General features: G+C 37.7%; 1 protein-coding gene across 1 annotated transcript in view; it reads left to right on the top strand.

The window, feature by feature from the left end:
* The window catches only part of tank (TRAF family member-associated NFKB activator), a 30285-nt gene that overhangs the window by 8376 nt on the left and 1909 nt on the right, over positions 1-20000 (top strand). The window contains exons 6-8 of the mRNA XM_079820850.1: positions 2592-2710; positions 7298-7668; positions 19651-20000. The exon at positions 19651-20000 is cut by the window's right edge and continues 1909 nt beyond it. Coding sequence (XP_079676976.1) covers positions 2592-2710; positions 7298-7668; positions 19651-19815 — 655 coding nt within the window. The 3' untranslated portion in view covers positions 19816-20000. The remainder of the gene's footprint in view (positions 1-2591; positions 2711-7297; positions 7669-19650) is intronic.

Below are 20000 nucleotides of genomic sequence, written 5' to 3'. Positions count from 1 at the left end.
CTATGAAAGCAATAAGGCACTTGAAGCTTTTATATTGTATGTATGTATTTTATGTATTTATTTATATAGTTAGTTTTTTAAGTTATTTACTTATTTTAGTTATTTATTTACTTAGTTTGGATATTTACTTTGTTAGTTATTTACTTAATTTGCTTATTTACTTAGTTTATTTATTTACTTAGTTAATTAAATTTATCCAGTTATTTACCTTTATTTACCCTAACTTTTTTTGGTAAAAAATTATCCAAAATCAATTTTTGAACATGTACATAACCTGCCAGTGTTCTCCTTACCTTAGCCCGAATCACAACGGTAAGCTTGTAATAACATGTTATAATTTGAGTGGTACTGGTGGATTTCTGCGGGACATTCAAGCGTGGCGCCGTTCGTCTTTGCGTCATTAAGTCACGTCTGTGTATAAAGGAGTCCGGCTACACTGCAAAAAATGCTTTTCTTTCTTAGTGTTTTTGTCTTGTTTTCAGTCCAAATGTCTAAACAATCTTACATTAAGAAGCATTTACTAGACAAGCAAAAGTTTTTGTCTTGTTTTGGGGGAAAATAACTCAAAATTAAGGGAGTTTTTGCTTAAAATAAGCAAAATAATCTGCCAGTGGGGTAAGCAAAATAATCTTGTTTTCTGTTTGAATTAAGATTATTTTGCTTACCCCATTGGCAGATTATTTTGCTTATTATCTCCCTTATTTTTGAGTTATTTTCCCCCAAAACAAGACAAACACTTTTGCTTGTCTAGTAAATGCTTCTTAATGTAAGATTTTTTAGATATTTGGACTGAAAATAAGACAAAAATACTAAGTAAGAAAAGCATTTTTTGCAGTGTAGTAGGCTATCGCATGTTGGATGCTGCAGGTGGCGGATCATTTATAGCCTTTTCTCACAGCAGCTGGAATAATTACATTTTTGATGGCGGATTGTAATCCAGAAACGTCCAAACAACAATCATCAGTGACAACTAGAGATTCACCCAGAGTCAAAAGGAAAAGATTAGACTGTACGGAAATTTACATTTACAGGTAACGCTAATACAAAATTCTTATTTTGGTCATACATCCAAGATGTAGAATGTGTGCTTCCGAAGTACAGTATCCAAAACCAGTGCGGTGAATGAGTGACAGGCACACAAACTCTTCAAAACACATTAGATTAATCCGCGCTGAGGAGCCGTGCCGATGCATAACCCACGTAAAGATGATAATTCGGCAAATAACTGCATTTGCAGGTTTCAAACAGAGATGGTGAGAAAGAGGTAAAACTTACGGACTGCAGCTTTAATTAGTTCTTTACTTAGCTAGTTTAGTTATTTACTTAGTTACTTAAGTTTAATTTGTTTACTTAAATTTAGCTATTTACCTAGCAAGTTACTTAGTTTAGTTATTGACTTAGTTATGTATTTATATAAAGTTTTATATAAAGTAAAACTGTTTCCAAAAAGTTCCTTTTAAACTTGCTTCCCAGTGAAATGTAAGTAACTAGATGTTCTGGATAAAGTTATTTGTTTGGTAACACTTTAGTATGGGGAACACTTATTCACTATTAAAGGAACTCCCCTAGAGTTAAACAGTTGAGTTTTACAGTTTTCGAATCATTCAGCTGAACTCCAGGTCTGGCTGTTGCATAGCTTAGCATAGATCATTGAATCTGATTAGACCGTTAGCATCTCTCTCAAAGAATGACCAAAGAGTTTCGATATTTTTCCTATTTAAAACTGGACTTTTCTGTAGTTACATCGTGTACTAAGTCCGACGGGCTTAAAATCAATTAACTTTGCTGCTGTTCCATGGGTGCAGAGGCGCAATGATATTACGCAGTGCCTGAAAATAGTCCCCTGTGCAAGGAGCCTGTCACGTTGGTTATGTTGACGGAAGTTAGCCTTTTTCAGGCGCTGCGTAATATCATTGCGCCGCTGCACCCATGGGACGGCACAAAGTTCCTTGATTTTTACGCAGGATTGAGAGTATAGTTCCTAGCCATATCGGTCTACAAAATCACAACTTTTCATTTTCCGTCTGTCTTAGTACACAATGTAACTACAGAAGAGTCAAGCTTTAAATAGGAACAATATTGAAACTCTTTGGTCATTTTTTGAGCGAGATGCTAACGGTCTAATCAGATTCAATGATCTATGCTAAGCTATGCTAAAAGTGCTACAGCCAGATCCGGAGATCGGCTGAATGGATTCGCAAACGGTAAAATTCAACTCTAGGGGAGCTGGAAAATGAGCCTATTTTTATTTATTTTTTTAAAGTGGAGTGTTCCTTTTAACTACGACTTTTTCCTCAATAAACTCCTAATTACTGCTTATTAATAGTTAATAAGGTAGTTGTTAAGTTTAGGTATTGGGTAGGATTAAGGGATGTAGAATATGGTCACACATTAATATGTGCTTTATAATAAACAGCCAATATCCTAGTAATATGCATGATAATAAGCAACTGGTTAATAGTGAGGATTGAACCCTAAAATAAAGTGTTACCATATGTTTTTCTAATCTTAACACTGGTTTTGTTTTTATTAGCATTATTATTTTGAAAGAGACCCGCAGACATTTGACTTCTCTTTCTCTTTCGATTTAGTGAGAATTTTCTGGACACTTGGCAGGAAATCCAGGGGACTTTCCAGAGGATTCAGACTCTAACCAAAAGGCAGAAAGATCACCTGAAGAGAATGCACAACGGAAATGAGACTGCTAATGGTAAAATGGTATTTTTTTTAGAACCTAATTTGAAATTTCTGACTAATATCCTTTATTAAATTATAGCTTATCACCTAAGTGCGTTTCTTCCCATTCTAATTAAATTAGGTAAAATAAAAACGGTGGAGTTACAATTACATTAGAAATGTCACAACAAATTAGTATTTATATAGCTACTAGTGTAATGCAGCATAATAGTAATTATACATTTCATTGTTTGTTCTTTCACACAATTAAAAGCAGAAATACTCCACGCAAAGCCATGGTGTGAGGGCCTTTTGCTCCAATGACCTCTGACCTTACACGCAACATTAAAATAGTCTGAGAAGATGAGCGTGTTCAATTATCACTTTGATAAATGTTGTTTTTAAGCAGCACACTGTTACACAATTACGTGTCCTCTGTGAAATCAATTGGAAAACAATACGCCAGTGAGATGTATTTTTGGACGGGGTTGCATGATGGAAAGCATGCAGAAAGGACGGTGTGTTTTTTTGCTCAATGGAACGTCCATACGTATTAAACACAATTAGGAGTGTTTGCTAAGGGAAGCATTACTAATAGCTGATACTATTGCTCATACTCATGGTTAGGGCTTCTGGAAAACCGTGCTGTAAATATATCAGTATTTGTCATGTAATAAAAACACACACACATATTTAAGGACCAAATAGCTACATCTTGGCAACCTCTGGTGTTGGATAATTCTGGTTTTATAAATGCAAAGGCCTTTTGGTCTCATCACAGACCAGAACAGAACAAAATGTTGTCAGGTTAATTGTTGAGGGATTATGGAAACAATAACCACCAATCAGTGAACTTTTGAGGTCAAATAAACTTTCTACTTGACTAGATCTATCTAACTAGTTAAAATAAAAATTATATATACTTTGATTTCAAGATGTTATTATGATTTATTCACCCTAGTGTTGTTGACCTTTGACAATTCAAGCTTCGTACATTTAAAACCAAACTTCTCTTCTGTAGCTCTCAAATTTAATTTGCGCTTGTGTAAAGTCCCACTGAAATGCCTTAAACGCGCAGCATTATTCAATGTGTTGATGTAGTTTCACTGAAACAGGAAGACAGGGCGGGACATATCGAATAGCTCCTCCCCTTTTTTAAAATGGCCAATAGCGTTTAGTTTATATCACAGCTCGTCCAGAGCCTTTGAGCTCGGTAAAGCCACAGTTTCCTCCTAATCTCTAACCGTTTCTCCTCCTGATCTCCTCCATATCGCATTAAAATATCATTCTGTACAGAATTCAAATGTGTCCACCGACTCGATCACATGATCCGCTCTGTGCTGTCGTGTCTCTGAAAAGGATCCGTGAAAAACAGCTTAAAGGGTTAGTTCACCGAAAAATTAAAATTCTGTCATTAATTACTTCCCCTCATGTCGTTCGACACCCGTCAGACCTCCGTTCATCTTCGGAACAGAAATGAAGATATTTTAGTTGAAATCTGATGGCTCTGAAAGGCCTCCGTTGACACAATGGCACTTTACACTCTCAAGACCCTTAAAAGGCACTAAAGACGTCGTTACAAAGTCCATCTCACTACAGTGGTTCTACAATAACTTTATGAATCGGCGACAATAGTTTTTGTGTGCAAAAAAATCCTAAATAACGACTTACAAAGTGATGACGATTTCAAAACACGGCATCATGAAGCTTCGAAGCGTTATGAATCAATGAGCCGAATGATGATTCGGATCGCGTGTCAAACTGCTGAAATTTGGTGATTCAAACTGCTGAATCGACTCGCTGATTCATAACGCTTCGAAGCTTCATGATGCCGTGTTTTGAAATCGTCATCACTTTGTAAGTCGTTATTTAGGGTTTTTTTGCGCACAAAAACTATTGTCGCCGATTCATAAAGTTATTTTAGAACCACTGTAGTGAGATGGACTTTGTAACGACGTCTTTAGTGCCTTTTAAGGGTCTTGAGAGTGAACCGTGCATTGTGCCAATGGAGGCCTTTCAGAGCCATCAGATTTCAACTAAAATATCTTCATTTGTGTTCTGAAGATGAACGGAGGTCTTACGGGTGTTGAACGACATGAGGGTAAGTAATTAATGACAGAATTTAAATTTTTGGGTGAACTAACCCTTTAAATTTGGGTCTGTTCCTCGCTTAGAAAACAGTGCACAAATCATATAATATACTGTTTTCATATTTTTATGGTGCCCTTTTTGAGGCTTTACAGTATAAATCAGCACTTTTGTTCATGGAAAAGAGCAGCTCAGATGTTCTGCCCAACATCTTTTGTGTTTCACTGAAGAATAGAAATCAAAATGTCAAAATAGTAGTCGTAAATAATAATAATAATATAATACTTTTGGTAACGCTTTAGTTTAGGGTCCAATTCTCACTATTAATTAGTTGCTTATTATCATGCATATTAGTAGGATATTGTCTGTTTATTAGTACTTATAAAGCACATATTAATGCCTTATTCTGCATGACCATATTCTATATGAGAAAAAAAAAAATAAAAAAAAAAAATAAATAAATATATATATATATATATATATATATATATATATATATATATATATATATATATATATATATATATATATATATATATATATATATATATATATATATATATAAAATATAACCTTAATCCTACCCAATACCTAAACTAAACTACATTACTAACTATTAATAAGCAGTAATTAGGAGTTTATTGAGGCAAAAGTCGTAGTTATTAGTGAAAACTGGACCCTAATCTAAATCTAACGTGTATTTTTAATAAATGTCTCCATCGTTTGTGAGGAGGTCGAATCATGGATGTCAGTAACTGAATCTGAGCCACGCTTTGATGATTATGATTTCATAATATGTTACATTACTAGCTCCACATGTCTTCTCAGTGTGCTCACAGACTTTGATCAGGACGCATTGGAGGTGAATTTGGAGCTGTGTAGTTGATTTTAATTGCTCTTGCAGTGGCAGCGGCTGACGCAGTTGTTATGGTAGAGCAATTCTCACTGCATTGTTTGGTGCTAAAATTGACAGAGTTCCTCATTAATAGTCAGCGTTGCATGGTGTGCATATCACTGCTGTGATTTCTTTGCATTTGCATACTAATGCCCTCGGATCTATATGGGCGAGAGAGATTGACAAGAGAAAAATACTTGATTACGATCTGGTTCTGATTGCAGGAAAAAATTCTCCACCATTTACATGCTTGATTAATAGATGCATTCGCATTATTTTGTTCATTTAACTTGTGATGGACAAAAAGCGCTGCGTTTAAGTGAGCTTAAAGTCATTATTTAAATTTTATTGCACCAGAAACTTGTTTTTGATGCTGGAAATACAAGTACTGATGGATGGAAGTACTGACTCTTTCAAAGATTTGATTGAAAACTTGGGATGATTAGTTCTCCCTGATGATGTTAAAACACATTATTTTTCACATATTCTCCATTGTTTCATCTCATCTCTTCCCAGTCTGTCAGTAACGCTCTGTTTACTTCCTGTCTCTATGAAGCCCCTCCTTCTGAAAAGCACAATATGCCCTGATTGGTCGGCTGGATCAGAGTGTCGTGATTGGTTAAGCACTTTGAGCGTGTTTGGGAAATGTCCCGCCCCTCACAATAACCGCCAGTTTCAACACACTACTAACTAACTCAACCAGGCCCCGCCCCTTTATTCTGCATATTAATGATTTAAATGAGGAATATTGTGACTTGTTCGTTCCCGGAAGAAAACTCAAGACTATAATGTTTCAGGGAGTTCAGAAACACTAACACTGACTTTTTCATGCTCAAACAGCAACATTACACACTAAAGAAAGATGAAAATGTAAAAAAGCATCATTGTTGGACCCTGATAAGGATCCGGAATGACATCATCAAGTATATTCTTTACATTTTTAATGTCTGTGGAGGAGCTCTGACCTCATATATGGTACCATTTGAAATGGAAACCATTTGAGACATGCATCACTTTGACATTTGTTTTACACAAAGTAACTTATTTACACTAAATTACCCGCCTGATTTGGCCGACCCAAATTGAAAAGCTTCCCATACCCACATACAGTGTCTCTAAGTACACAATTGTGGTGTCATTTCACAGGAAACCCTTTGAAGTTACATAAACCACTGCTAAGAGTGATAAACATTTAAGTGTATGTTGTCTGAGCTGTAATAAACCCCCCAAAAAGAGGTGCTTTTTGATTTTTTTTGGTTATAAATTCACATTTGAAAGTGTATTTCTCAGTGTGCTCTAGCACCCTGCAGACAGTTTGGGCTGCTTCCAGCATATGTCAGCAAACACTTGCAGCTCAGATAACATGTACTTAAATGTTTATTACTTTTAGCAGTGCTTTATGTAAAGGGTTTCCTGTAAAATGACACCAAAATTGTATATTTAAACCACTGTGGGTAGGGGAAGCTTTTCAGTTTGATGAGGCCAAATCCATGCAGAAATCCCCCAAAATTGTCCCAGAGCTAAGGAGTTTAATGTTAACTAATATTGTTCACTAATGTAAAAAAGAAATGTCATGATACAAGCGTTGGTGTTGGACAAATAACATAAATGTTTTGTTGATTTCCTATCTGTCTCCAGTGCAGTTTTCCATGCCCATCCAGTGCACCGACGCCACAGCGGAACAACCCGAAGTGCCGTTTTCCTCACCGCTGAGGCCAGAGGTCGACGAACCTTCGAACCCCCCGCCCCTCGCATCACGTAGCGCTGTTCCAGTCAACACTTTTTTTGATTCCCTAAGCGGCCTGAGTGTGAAGTTTCCCCCAAGCACAGACGACGAGTACGACTTTCTCAACAGCACACCGGATAAACGCGTGGACCTGCCTCTGCACAGACTGGACCTGGGAGACCAAATGCACACAATGAGGGAGGAGTCTTATTCGTCATACCCCGCCCCCTCTTCGTCAGCTCACACATCTGCGTCACACGAAAATGTACGAGGACCCCAACAGGTAAGATAGACAATCACACCCAGGATGACTTGAAAGTTTGCTGGCATCTTTATTACATGAATAGTAAGAACAAGTCATGTGAGCGACATAAAGCTACACTGTGTAACTTTTTTGGTTTATTCTTAGCTAAAAACACTTAGTTCTTTCAAAAATATATGTGCTCATTAATGTATATTTACTTCTTTCAAGTAATAAAGTATTCTCGTAAGTTTATAATATGCCATTGAAAATACATACGGGTGAGGGGTTCGAATGCGGGTCGCCATGTTGCCCCTCCATCTTGAAAGTACATTAGCCAAAGAGGGACATACCCGTAAATTCAAGCTTCGCCTTTCGCGTTTTAACACTCGATGGCACCGTGTCGAATGTGGACGAGGTCGAACTGGAAGCCATGTTAATCTTGGACTAAATCGGCCACCGTAGGAGTTAAAACGAAATCGGAATTGAGAGGAACAGAAACTAATATTCACTGGATGGTCATATACCTTTTCACCACTAGATGGGGGAAAATATCACACAGTGTAGCTTTAAAGGGATAGTTCACCCTAAAATGGAAATTAAGTCATCATTTATTCACCCTGGTGTTGTTGTTCTAATGCCATATGTCCTTCTTTCTTTTATGGACAACAAAATGAGAATAGAAAAAAAAATTCCTGCTAAAAAAAAAGATGCAAAAGTGAGTAATTTATGACTTAACCCTTAAAGACCTTGAACATTTTTGGGGCGTCTGACTTGCCTCTACTTTTCTTTGTTTTTCTCACCCATTCTAGCAGTTCGCATCAAGTGTCATGGATCATTTTCCTATCTAAACGGCAGGTGTTTTTACTGTGAACTCAAACAGAACTTCATGAATTTGGGATTTTTTTCCTTTAGAAAGTTAGACTTGGTTGTTTTAGACTTCCAGATGAAATTTTGTCTACATGGTGACAATCCCTCATCAAGTTATAGCCATTTATTATAAAAATTATTCTAGGCGTTTTTGTGTGAAAACAAATACATTTTAGTTACTGACAATGTAGATGTGTCCAAAAAAGTCCAGGGAGTAAAGTAAATAGAACAGAGAAACGGTGTAAAACACAAACTACATACAAATAGATAAATAACTTTTGTGAGCTGTGCTGTGTGAGAGAGTGCTCTGCATGCGTTTATTTCGGTTTATTTTCATGCACGCAAATACGCACCCACTTTCACGTTGTGTCAGAGAAACATGTGATTGGTGGTTCAAAAGACCAAACACTATGTTTATAGGTTGAGTTGATGACAGTTTCAAAGAATCTGGGCACGGAAGGGGTGGTACTAGTGATCAACAATCGTTTCTGTTTGGCTCAGGGGAACAACCCACATGCGTTTCCCTGACGAATCAATGCTGCAGATTTTGATGACGCATCAACACTCACCACTGAGCCTCTGAATAATCAATCGCGAGATGTGATACTTCTGAAAAGCTGATATTCTCCTCTTTATGATGCATTTTACAGCATACAGATTGGATTAGCGGTTTAAAAGTTATTAAACATTTTAGAACAATGGTTATTTTTAGCCGCAGGCGGCTGTCTCTGTCTTTTAAAGGTTAATTTTCATTTTAGGGTGAACTATCCCTTTAAGAAAATAGCAGTAGTTGTTTTTTAAGATTATTTCCAACCCAGTCAGTTAAATTCGGAAACATTACATAGGATTTGGCTAATGTCATTCAAAAAAGAAGATTTTTATGGCATAGTATTCTGTTCCAAAACCTAGTGAGCTGCCTTCAAGTCAACAAATCAACTGCAATGCAGAGAAGGGACTCAGATTGCTCTTTATGGGAAATAAATCCATGTGTCACACAAATAGCATTTCTTATGTCAAGTGCACAGGAGACAATTGCTTACAATAGAGTTTAGAAGCATTGAAATACACCGCATTCTACGTTTGTACATTTTTATTTAGAATGCATTTCATTCATTAGGTGTTTTAATTATCTTTCTCTTGACTTTGAACCCTTGAAAATGTTGTCAATCAAGTTAATCCAAGTTAGGTTTTAGAAATCTTAGGAAAAATGGGTCTGAAATTTTAACCTCCTCAACCCCAAGGACCCTGATAAGGGGTTTAAATTTAAATGTTTGTGGAGGAGCTCTCCATTTGAAAGCTTAGAGTATCTACTTTCTGGAGATATGCATCACTTTGGCATTTGTTTTAGACAAAGTAACTTATTTGCACTAAATTACTCTGGGACTGTTTCCGCCTGGATTTAGCCGACCCAAATTGAAAAGCTTCCTATACCCACATACAGTGGTCTCTAAATACACAATTTTGGTGTCATTTTACAGGAAACCCTTTGAAGTTACATACATTTCTTTTGGTTATAAATTCCTTTTTGAAAATGTAGATCTCAGGCCCTGTGTGCTCTAGCACCCTGCAGACAGTTTGGGCTTATTCCAGCATATGTCAGCAAACACTGGGAAAAATAATATTTTGTGACACTGGGATGTTGCATTTATACCACTGTATATGGGTATGAGGAGACTTTAGATTTGGGTTCGCGGAAATTACATAAAAAAGGTAATATTCCTCCCTTCAGATCCATTTGAATAAATCTTGCATGCATGATACAGACAAAAATCTCTTTTTCCAGTGTTTGCTGCCATCTAGGGGAAACAGCCCAAACTGTCTGCAGGGTGCTAGAGCACACAGGGTCTGAGTTACACACTTTCAAAACTGAATTTATAACCAAAGAAATCAAAAAGCGCCTCTTTTTTGGAGGGTTTATTACAGCTCAGACAACATATACTTACATGTTTATCACTTTTAGCAGTGGTTTATATAACTTCAAAGGGTTTCCTGTAAAATTACACCAACATTTTATATTTATACCACTGTATGTGGGTATGGGAAGCTTTTAAATTTGGGTAGGCCAAATCCAGCCGGAAATCCCCGAAAACAGCCCCAGAGCTTAAGATGTTAATAACTCAAGTATGGTTTTCACTATTAAAATAAGCAAAGAAGCAAACCAGGGTTATTATCATTAACATAACATTTTTGGGTTATGCTTTATTTTGACCACAAAAAAAAGTTCAGCTATACAAAGTGACGAACGCAGCCACTGCAGCCATCGGCCATCATAAAGTAATAACACACGCAGCGGCGGCACTGTGCGGATGGGTCGCGCCATCAACTAGGCTTTATCGTTATTATCGCGGGAAGACAAATTCTTATCGTGGGGAGAATTTTTACCGGTATATCGCAAACGATAAGATATCGCCCATCCCTAACTAAAACTGATTAAAAAAAAATAAATAAAAAAAATAAAATAATATATATATATATATATATATATATTATTTTTAATAAAAATGCAGACATTTAAAAAAACAAAATAAAAAAGACAAAAACACAAAATTACTAAAACTTTAACTAAAATGAACGTGAAAATATACAATAAATTTAAAATTTTAACAAAAGCTTTATTAGTATTTCAGTGATACTAAAATAACACTGAAACAAACTCTAGCTCCTTTTTTTTATTGTACTGAGCTCATCGCAATGCATTTTGGGATTGCCTGCAAAGAATACATGCAACGCTGCCACAAAACAAGATCTTGTATAAGGGATTCAACTGAAAGTTGACTTGGAAATTCTCTTGTTTTTTTAGGAAAAATTCCAGCTTTCCATTATGTTCTGCAAAAAACAATTTGTTTTCAGTTTTTGTTCCCTGAATCATTCTTGCATAGAAAGAAGTATAATGTCACCAATTGACCTATCGGTAAGCCCCGGACAAACCCGGACAACTCGGACAAACAAACAGAGTTGCTAACTGTCTTACAATGACAGCTGTCAGTGTGAAAACCTCATCCCAAGATGTTTTTGGACACAGAATGTAGCATATCCCCTCCGATTGATGGCCAAACTTTACTGATGGTTTATGAAGTTTATTACATTGTTTTTCACTCCAAAAAAATCACAGTAAGAGCTGAACAAACAAAGCAGAAGTGCGCATTAGCGTCTCATTCACAAACTCTCTCTCTCGGTTGCATTATCATTAACTTACACAGCAAATTATGCAAAAACACTCACAGTAAACAAACATATACAGACATTCTGCCTTTTCGGGAGTGCTAATAAACTGTAAACTTTGTATCAGCAAAACAACTCTGATAAACTGCTAGCTCTCCCTTTCACTACCTGTAGACTATAATACCCATCAAAATAGGATAATGCAAACTCCAAAAACAAATTAGACGATAAACCACAATAAAGTCTGTGACATGTAGACATTTGTTTGTGTTTTTGACCTACACCGTTACATGACGTGAGAACACTTAGTTATTTCGGTTTGTATGTTAGCAGGGACTCACTAACTTTAATCGTAACTTAATGAGAGTATGACGTATGAAAATCCTCTCCGGATACCTGGAATCAGAGTTACAGTACCCCAGGAACATCCTTTTACCATTTTTGTAGCAGAAACATCATCAAACCGATGAGAGCTTCGGATTTTACAGTGTTTCTCTATGGCGCTGAAACCTAAAGATGTCAGAGTTCCGTTCCCAGCGCAACTGATACTCAACTGCCATTGGCTCATCTGCGTTCGAGGGGAGGGGCTTACCGATAAGTCAATGTCAGTAGTGTGTCTATAATGCCTTAAAATGCTGCCTAGGTAGCCAGCTCCCTAAGTATTAACATAAAGCATAATGTCTTTGCGTATCTAAATCATGTGCTAAATGCCTTTTCTAAAGCCTGACATCAAAAACATAATGCAAGTATGCAAACATAATGCATATCTGGTTTTCTTGATTTACCACGATTACCATGTTTTACCATGGCTAATATGATCTAGCTCACTGCAGTGTGAACAAGTGTCTCATTGCAGCACAGAGCAAACACACAGAGTAGCATTATAACATAACTCTCAATGTTATATGATAGTATAACATATGATAAAACAGCGCTGCGTTACCCCACATACACATGGTGGAAGGTGGAAGAAGCGGAAGAATAAAAGCTCTGCGAAATCAAGAGGTCATCAAGCTACGCCTTTGTTCTGAATAAGCGACCTCTAGTGGCGAAAAATTACATATTGTGCCTTTAATCTAAATACATACATCCTGTAGGCATCATTTAAGGTGCTCTAAAAGCAACTAAGGGGATCATGATGCCTGTTAGGATGGCCTATTTTCCAGCAATGCATGTAATCTTTTTAGATAGGGCAATGCCATAATGAATTGTGTGATGAGCATTGTGTTAATGCATTAAATGCATAGCATTCATAACCTGATGCATTGATAAAATTACTTTAATCTATTTTACACTATTTTTGTGTGGTACTGTACATATTTTTCTATGGCTAATAATATTTTGTTGTTAGCTTAGCAACATGCTAACTATTGAAGTAAATTGATTTGGGCTGCGTCCGAAATTGCATAATATGTGAGTAGGTACTACATTTGAATTTGAACGAACTTCGCAACCGTTAAAAAAGTATATTTGGTAACACTTTACAATAAGGTTGTATTAGTTAACATTAGTTAATGCATTAGTTAACATGAACTAACCACGAACAACACCTCTGATCCGCATTAGTTCATCTTTGTTAACGTTAGTTCATAAAATAACATTAACAAAGATTAATAAATGCTTTATAAGTGCAGTTCATTATTAGTTAATGTTAACTAATGTAGTTATCTAATGAACCTTATTGTAAAGTGTTACTGTATGTTCTATATAGTATGAATGAATGAATGTAGTATGAATGCAATCCGGACGTACTACATCCGCCATGTTGTCATGATCATGTGACCTACCAGCGTCAGTTGCGTCCCATCCCCTCCATTCATAAATCGTCTCCCGTGGCCTCATGGGATAGTAAAGTGTCCATTGTATATGCACTTCAGAATTTCGCCAGAAGTAGTAGGTTATCCGGGTACTTTTCGCCTATACTATGAATTCGGACATACTACTCTGTTGGCGTACTGTTTTTCGCATACTTTATAGTAGAGAAGTATTCGATTTTGGACGCAGCTTAAGTCTTCTGTGCTCTTCATGTGAAAAGCCATATTAGTGTGGTATATTTAGTGTGGTACACTTATGAGGTTCCCTTAAAAAGTGACAATCCCTTAAAAGGCAGCTGCCTATGTAGGGAGAAGACAGCAATACAACTCACTAGGTTTTTGAACGGCGTGTATATTATGTAAACTAGATAATATTTTAAAAAGCACCGTTATACTACACAAAATGGACAAGCTAAATATTATATAGAGTTTACATGCCCCTTACGGAATAATAGGGATCTTTTTATATATTATAAAAATAAATCAAGGCTATGTAAACCAAATGATCATGATCAAATTAAGGTTTTTTTTGTCTTGTGGAATATATTTAAATATGTGTTATACAGCTTGAGCAAATGCTAAACATCTTACAGATTCTGGAAGGGGTGTGTAAAGTTGCATTTTTACAACTGTATATATTTGCAGCTCGTGAAATTGCAAAGGAAATCTAATTAAACGCATATAAAGAAGACAGAAACGAGCCCTATTGTTTTTACCTGTCCATATGGAGAACCGCGAAACTCACACCTATTATGTAAGGCTCACATCTGCACGGGAATTTGGTGCTATTCCATTTAGGATGTCAATTAGGATGTGCTAAGACCACAGAGAGCTGTGAATCACATATTACCTCGTCTTCTGTGCTGTCGTACTATTACACTTGTTTCCGGACTGTTCTTTTTGCTCTCTTTGAGCTTAAAAGCACTGCAGATACCTGGGCTCATCTGTTTGAAGAGCATGGGGGGGGGGATGTATAGTGTTGTTGGCAAAACAGACATTTCAAACGGAATGGCTAAATTATGAAGTGTAAATCTGGTGTCATCCAAAAAAAGAGCATTTTTTTCCCCCATTATGGCATTTTTTTTAAAAACCCAGCGCTGTTTTGCAACTGGGCAGATCTTAATATACGCGATAACAGATTGATTATGAAGTCAGTTGTTTTGGTTATCATATGACTGCGTCCTGAATGTGAGACAAGTACAAATTATGTTATTCTCACTAGCAGAAAATCTAAATTAAATGCAAAAGCTGTATAGGCCTATATATATATATGATCACATCAGATAATTTAAAGTCATTGTGTTAAATGAGAAAAGCGTCAAATAGACATTACAAAAAGTAGCTTTAGAATGTTTTATTTTATTTAACATAGCATTTATTACACACAAACTTTTAAGCTTCAATGGCCGGGTGAGTAAATGATGACAGAATGACATTCATTTTTGGGTCAACTAAACTCTTTCCCTTTGTTTCTCCCCCCAGAATATTTTGTTGTATGAATATCTGAACGTGCAATATGTCAAAAGAAACAAATTAAGCTTTTAAACAAATTAACCCGATTTATTCTAGCTTCATGCATTCTTTTTTTAACAGCACTTGAATGTGCGTAAGTTTCATAAAAAAAGCAACATTTTAATCAAAAAGTTGAGAAAATCATGTTTTTGTCAAAGACTACATCCAGATCAGATTCAGAACGATGATCAAAACACAGAGGGAGTAGATGGAGTCCATCAACACTCCTAAAGGGTCCTGGGTCAACATTTCATTCAGTAACAGTTTTGATTTATATGCTGTTTAATGTTGATGATCGCATTATTTTACATATGCATATGATTACACATATGCTATCGCTTGTTTCTGCTTCTTCTTTTCCTGTGTTTTGATCAGGAGATTCTGTACTCTTTCAGAAGATGTGTAATAGCGCCCCCTACCCTATCACAGTAAAAACACGGAAAGACGGAAAATTCCGTCAATGTGAGAAGCGTTTTCTCACAAAATATGGAAATTTCTGTCAATGGCGGTTAAAGAGCATTGCGCAGGTGCACTTAGGGCGTGTCCGAATCCACTTTTGCTAGTTTAACAACCGAAAAAATGGTCGGCGCACCAGGCACATGGCCCAAAAGGGTTGTCCCCAGTCTCTTAATGAGTCATGGGTGTGTTTTGGCGTACAATAAACCAATCAGAGTCTCATCTCCCATTCCCTTTAAAAGCCAGTTGTGCTTGCACCATGGTGGATTCGCTATTTACATGCGAGACTGAACGCTTCTCCAGAGAGGAATCCTTTTATTTTTAATATTTAAAAATGTGTGTGTGCTGCGGCATACCCCTGTCAGTGTATGTGCGTTGTGCACCCGCCTATAAGCACATATTACTAACACACGCTTTAAAAACTAAAAAATACTGCGCTATTGACTTTAGAGCAGGTTTGTGTTGGTCGTTTTCAGTTCCTCAAAATAGCAACACACCAACAATGCGCCTGAACACACCTGGTTTTCAGACCAGCACGCCCATGGGCGAACAGATGGCGCTAGTGCATTAGCTATTTAAACAGCGTGGCGCTGGACGTGAAAATGAGCTGAAACTAGCAAATAACAGTTGCGTCGTCGCACCTGGCCCATTGAGCCATTCATTCCATTCGATTCGGTCAAGCGGCTGATTCATTCAGAAATGAAGTAAATGGCTTTCTTTATGAATGAGCCATTGAATCATTGGTTCACCCGATTGATTCGCACAAAACTCAGATTAATTCAGAAACTACGAACTGTTGCTCAGAGATGCACAACAGTTTTACTCTGGCTTTATAGGTTATATGGCAAAATTGAGCAAAAGCAGACAATATTGTGTCTAAAATAAAACAATATTAAAGGGGGGTGGTAAAACACATTCTTTTGAAGGCTTGACTGTGTTTGTGGGGTGCACTGTAACATGTGTTCATGCTTCGTTTTAAAAAAAATTGCCTTATTTTTCATATATTTGACCTTTATTCTACACTGCTCTGTCCCTCCTTGTAAAACGGTCTGATGCTTTCCGGGTTGTATGAAGCCAGTCCCTCAAAAATACGCGATGGGCTCTGATTGGTTAGCTGGCCCAGTGTGTTGTGATTCGCTAAACGCAGTGCACGTATGTCGGAAACGTCACGCCCCTTACCTTTATCGGAGGCTGTGCTTTGGTCAGTGTTAGAAACAACGGCGTCAATAAAACCATACCAATCTGAGCCCGAATCAGACCCAGAACATTTGAGTGAAGATGATCGAGCAGAAGCTGTTCAGTCCTCGAGAGTAAAGACTGCGGATCTATAATGATCGCTACTGAATGGCACTTTAACTTTTGTATTTTTAGAACGATTATAGCCAAATATCTGTCACAAGAACTAACCCAAAACAAACACTAAGCACTGGCTTAAACTAGTAAGTTAGCCAAATCACACACAGAACCATGTTTAGCCTGTAGATAAACAATACATAAAAGCTCTAATCAAAGAATCATTTACACTAATGCCAGGTTCGCTGTTGAGATTTTAACGTTAGTGTTTGTAACGTTAGGTGTTCGTCGGATAACGTTAAGTATGAATGAGCATTTAACAGACTGGTTTGCAGAACAGCGCTGTCATCTGTTTACTTCCTTGCTACAACCTATTACAGGAAAACACATCGATGAAAAATAAATCAGACTTACAGGTTGTGGCCCGTGAACAGCTTCTGTTTGTACATCCAGCTTTCAGGACAAGCCGTTGTGCATATCCTGTATTGAACTCGCGAAGTTTGTGGAAGTTTGTGTTGTCCTCTGTGAAATGTGCAGCGCGCGCGTCATGCATCCACGCACCAGCAGTGTTTTTTTCACGCAGCTGACGTTGTGCAAATCTGGCATTGAAATCGCGAAGACGGTGGATGTTCTCCTCCGTGGATGTGCTGCAGGGAGCCCTGCGCGCGCCTGATTCCCCGCTGACTCAAACACACGTGCATATAACATGCTGTATGTTAAACGCTCTGCAACGCACCCCCGTCCCAATGAAGGCTGAACAGAGCAAGTACCCCAGACCTGCAATCCGGATGAAAATAACAGCGTTTCCTCGGCATCGCGGCAACAACACTCCAGCCTACTATACCACAACAGCGCCGCGATACAAAATGGCCTCACCCCCCCTTATTTAATATTCCCCGGAGGAGGGGTTTATGTAAATATTGGGCCTGGTGATGTCAGCAAAACCTGGGTGAATGTGTAGTAGTCCCTAGCGGCCGTTTGCTGTAGTCCTTAGAAACTGATTTCTTTAAAAGCAAATATCTCCCTTTGCTTTAAACTTTGAACGTTGTAACTTTGCAGATGTTGTTTATGCTCAAGCAGCAACATTACACGTTAGCTAAAGTTAGAATAGTGAAATCGTGGTTTACCACCCCTTTAACTTCTTATTTATTGAACTGTTGTATAAAATTAATGAAATATGACAAAAACAGCACTCCTGTGACATTACGCTTGTTACTCATGTGATATTGCTTAAAGCTGCTGTCCGTACCTTTTTTTGTGTTCAAGATTTACAAAAAATATATAATGAGAATGTACAACATGAATCCATTTTCCAAACCGTGTTTTTGTCTTCATCATTATGGTACACTTATAATAAGTGTTTATATTGGGACTATTTCAGACAGGTCTGGTAGGAACAGCAGCGGAGGAGCACAGTCCCTGCGTGACTCGCCATAGACACAAACAGAGAGAAGTAGCTCCGGCTGCAATGTTCGTCCGCAAAAATACTTCGTACCCAGTTCTGTTTATTAACCACTAGAGCGCTAAAAGTTATGGACTGCAGCTTTAACTAAATCATGATATAAATATAAGACAAACCCATACAAGCATTTTCGTCCTTATATCTTGAATTTTAAGGGCAAATAACCGCATTTTAAGTCTACAGTTCATTTTCGTCACCAATCAACTGTATGATAACCTACGTTAAATGCGTCCAGGGGAGAAACAAACAGTTTTAGCCAATCTCATGTTAATCTTGAGGACCTATAGAGTAGTATTGCATCCTTCATATCTCAAAAAAAGTGTTTAGTTTTATCATATTTATAAAAGACAGATATGCTGTACTGATTCTTTCTGAAAACAGCCGAACTTGTGGACACACACACCTATGACAAACACACGCGCACACAGTACATTCGTGGCATTATCCCTCCCTGGGTAACTTTCCATTTACTATACATTAATGTTGTTCTCATTATGATGCACTTATGCGGCGATTGCCAACAAAAAACACACATTTGATGCACTTTTGACTCATGACCGGGAACAAACACACACACACTTGCAGAACTCCATTGCTGCTCCGGGAAAACAAACTGCATCCACTGTTCCCTTAACTCTTGGTTATTTGGGAAGCTGAACAAGGTGATCTTTCCCTCACACCAGAAACACACTTCTTTAGTGACATTGTTGATTTCGTGGTCTAAAAACAAAATGGCAGCGCTGCTGACGGCTCCCGAAACCGAACGAAGCTCGTCGATGGACGCGCTCTCACTCTCGCACACGATCTTCCTGGAGAAATTCCACCTATTTTGACGTCATACAGGGCCAAACTCGAAAAAAACTTTCAGAAACTTGGAGTGTATTTGGCACAGAAATACTCCGTCATACGTCCAACTCCTTTTTTTAAAATGTTGTCCATGTTTAGCAATAGAATCAACTCTTTAACAATGTGGAAAAAGTCAGAATGCATGAAATAGCATTAGCTTTAATAATTTCCCCCCATAACTAATTAAATTAACGTGTTAAATCAACAGCCCTAATATATATGTGTGTGTGTGTGTGTGTGTGTGTGTGTGTGTGTGTGTGTGTGTGTGTGTGTGTGTGTGTGTGTGTGTGTGTGTGTGTGTGTGTGTGTGTGTGTGTGTGTGTGTGTGTGTGTGTGTGTGTATTGTTGTTGTTATTATTACACAATCATGTCACTTAAAGGCCTTAGCGTTTGCATTTCATTTGCACAATATCATTTTTTCATTTCATTTATAACCGTCAGTGCATTTTATCCTGCAGTTTGAGCATGTTTCTCTAGTCTAGCTACGGATTCATGCTGAATAGTTTAGTCTTGGCTTTTATTTACCCACCATGATCTGATGCCAGTTTAACAAATGGATAATTGTATGGTTGCCCTCATTGCTGTCTAATGTCTTTTGTCTGTGTCCAGCTTTTTTGGACTCCAGACCTCCCGGACTTGTCCGCCCAGGCGTCGGGGACAGACGCTCAGCAGATGAACAGCCGAGAGAAGTGTGCCTTTTGCGAGGATGATGTACCCCCAAATCACATGTATAGCCACCTCAATTCACACTTCAAGAACAAAGCTGGCGATTGACACACGCGGGCAAGGGGTCGCCCGCCGGACTGAAACGGGCTTTATCCGAGGCTTTGTTGAGTTGCACGCTACCCGTCTGAACACATTTGCTCACGTTCGTCGTGACACGATGAAGAGAGCGGAACCTTCCGCGGTCGTTTATTTAATTAGGAGAACTTTAAACTGTTCACTTTAGGGTGGTTCTA

This window comes from Gobio gobio (assembly GCF_949357685.1).
Source record: "Gobio gobio genome assembly, chromosome: 7".
Taxonomy (NCBI): domain Eukaryota; kingdom Metazoa; phylum Chordata; class Actinopteri; order Cypriniformes; family Gobionidae; genus Gobio; species Gobio gobio.
This window is presented reverse-complemented; position numbering and strand designations above follow the sequence as displayed.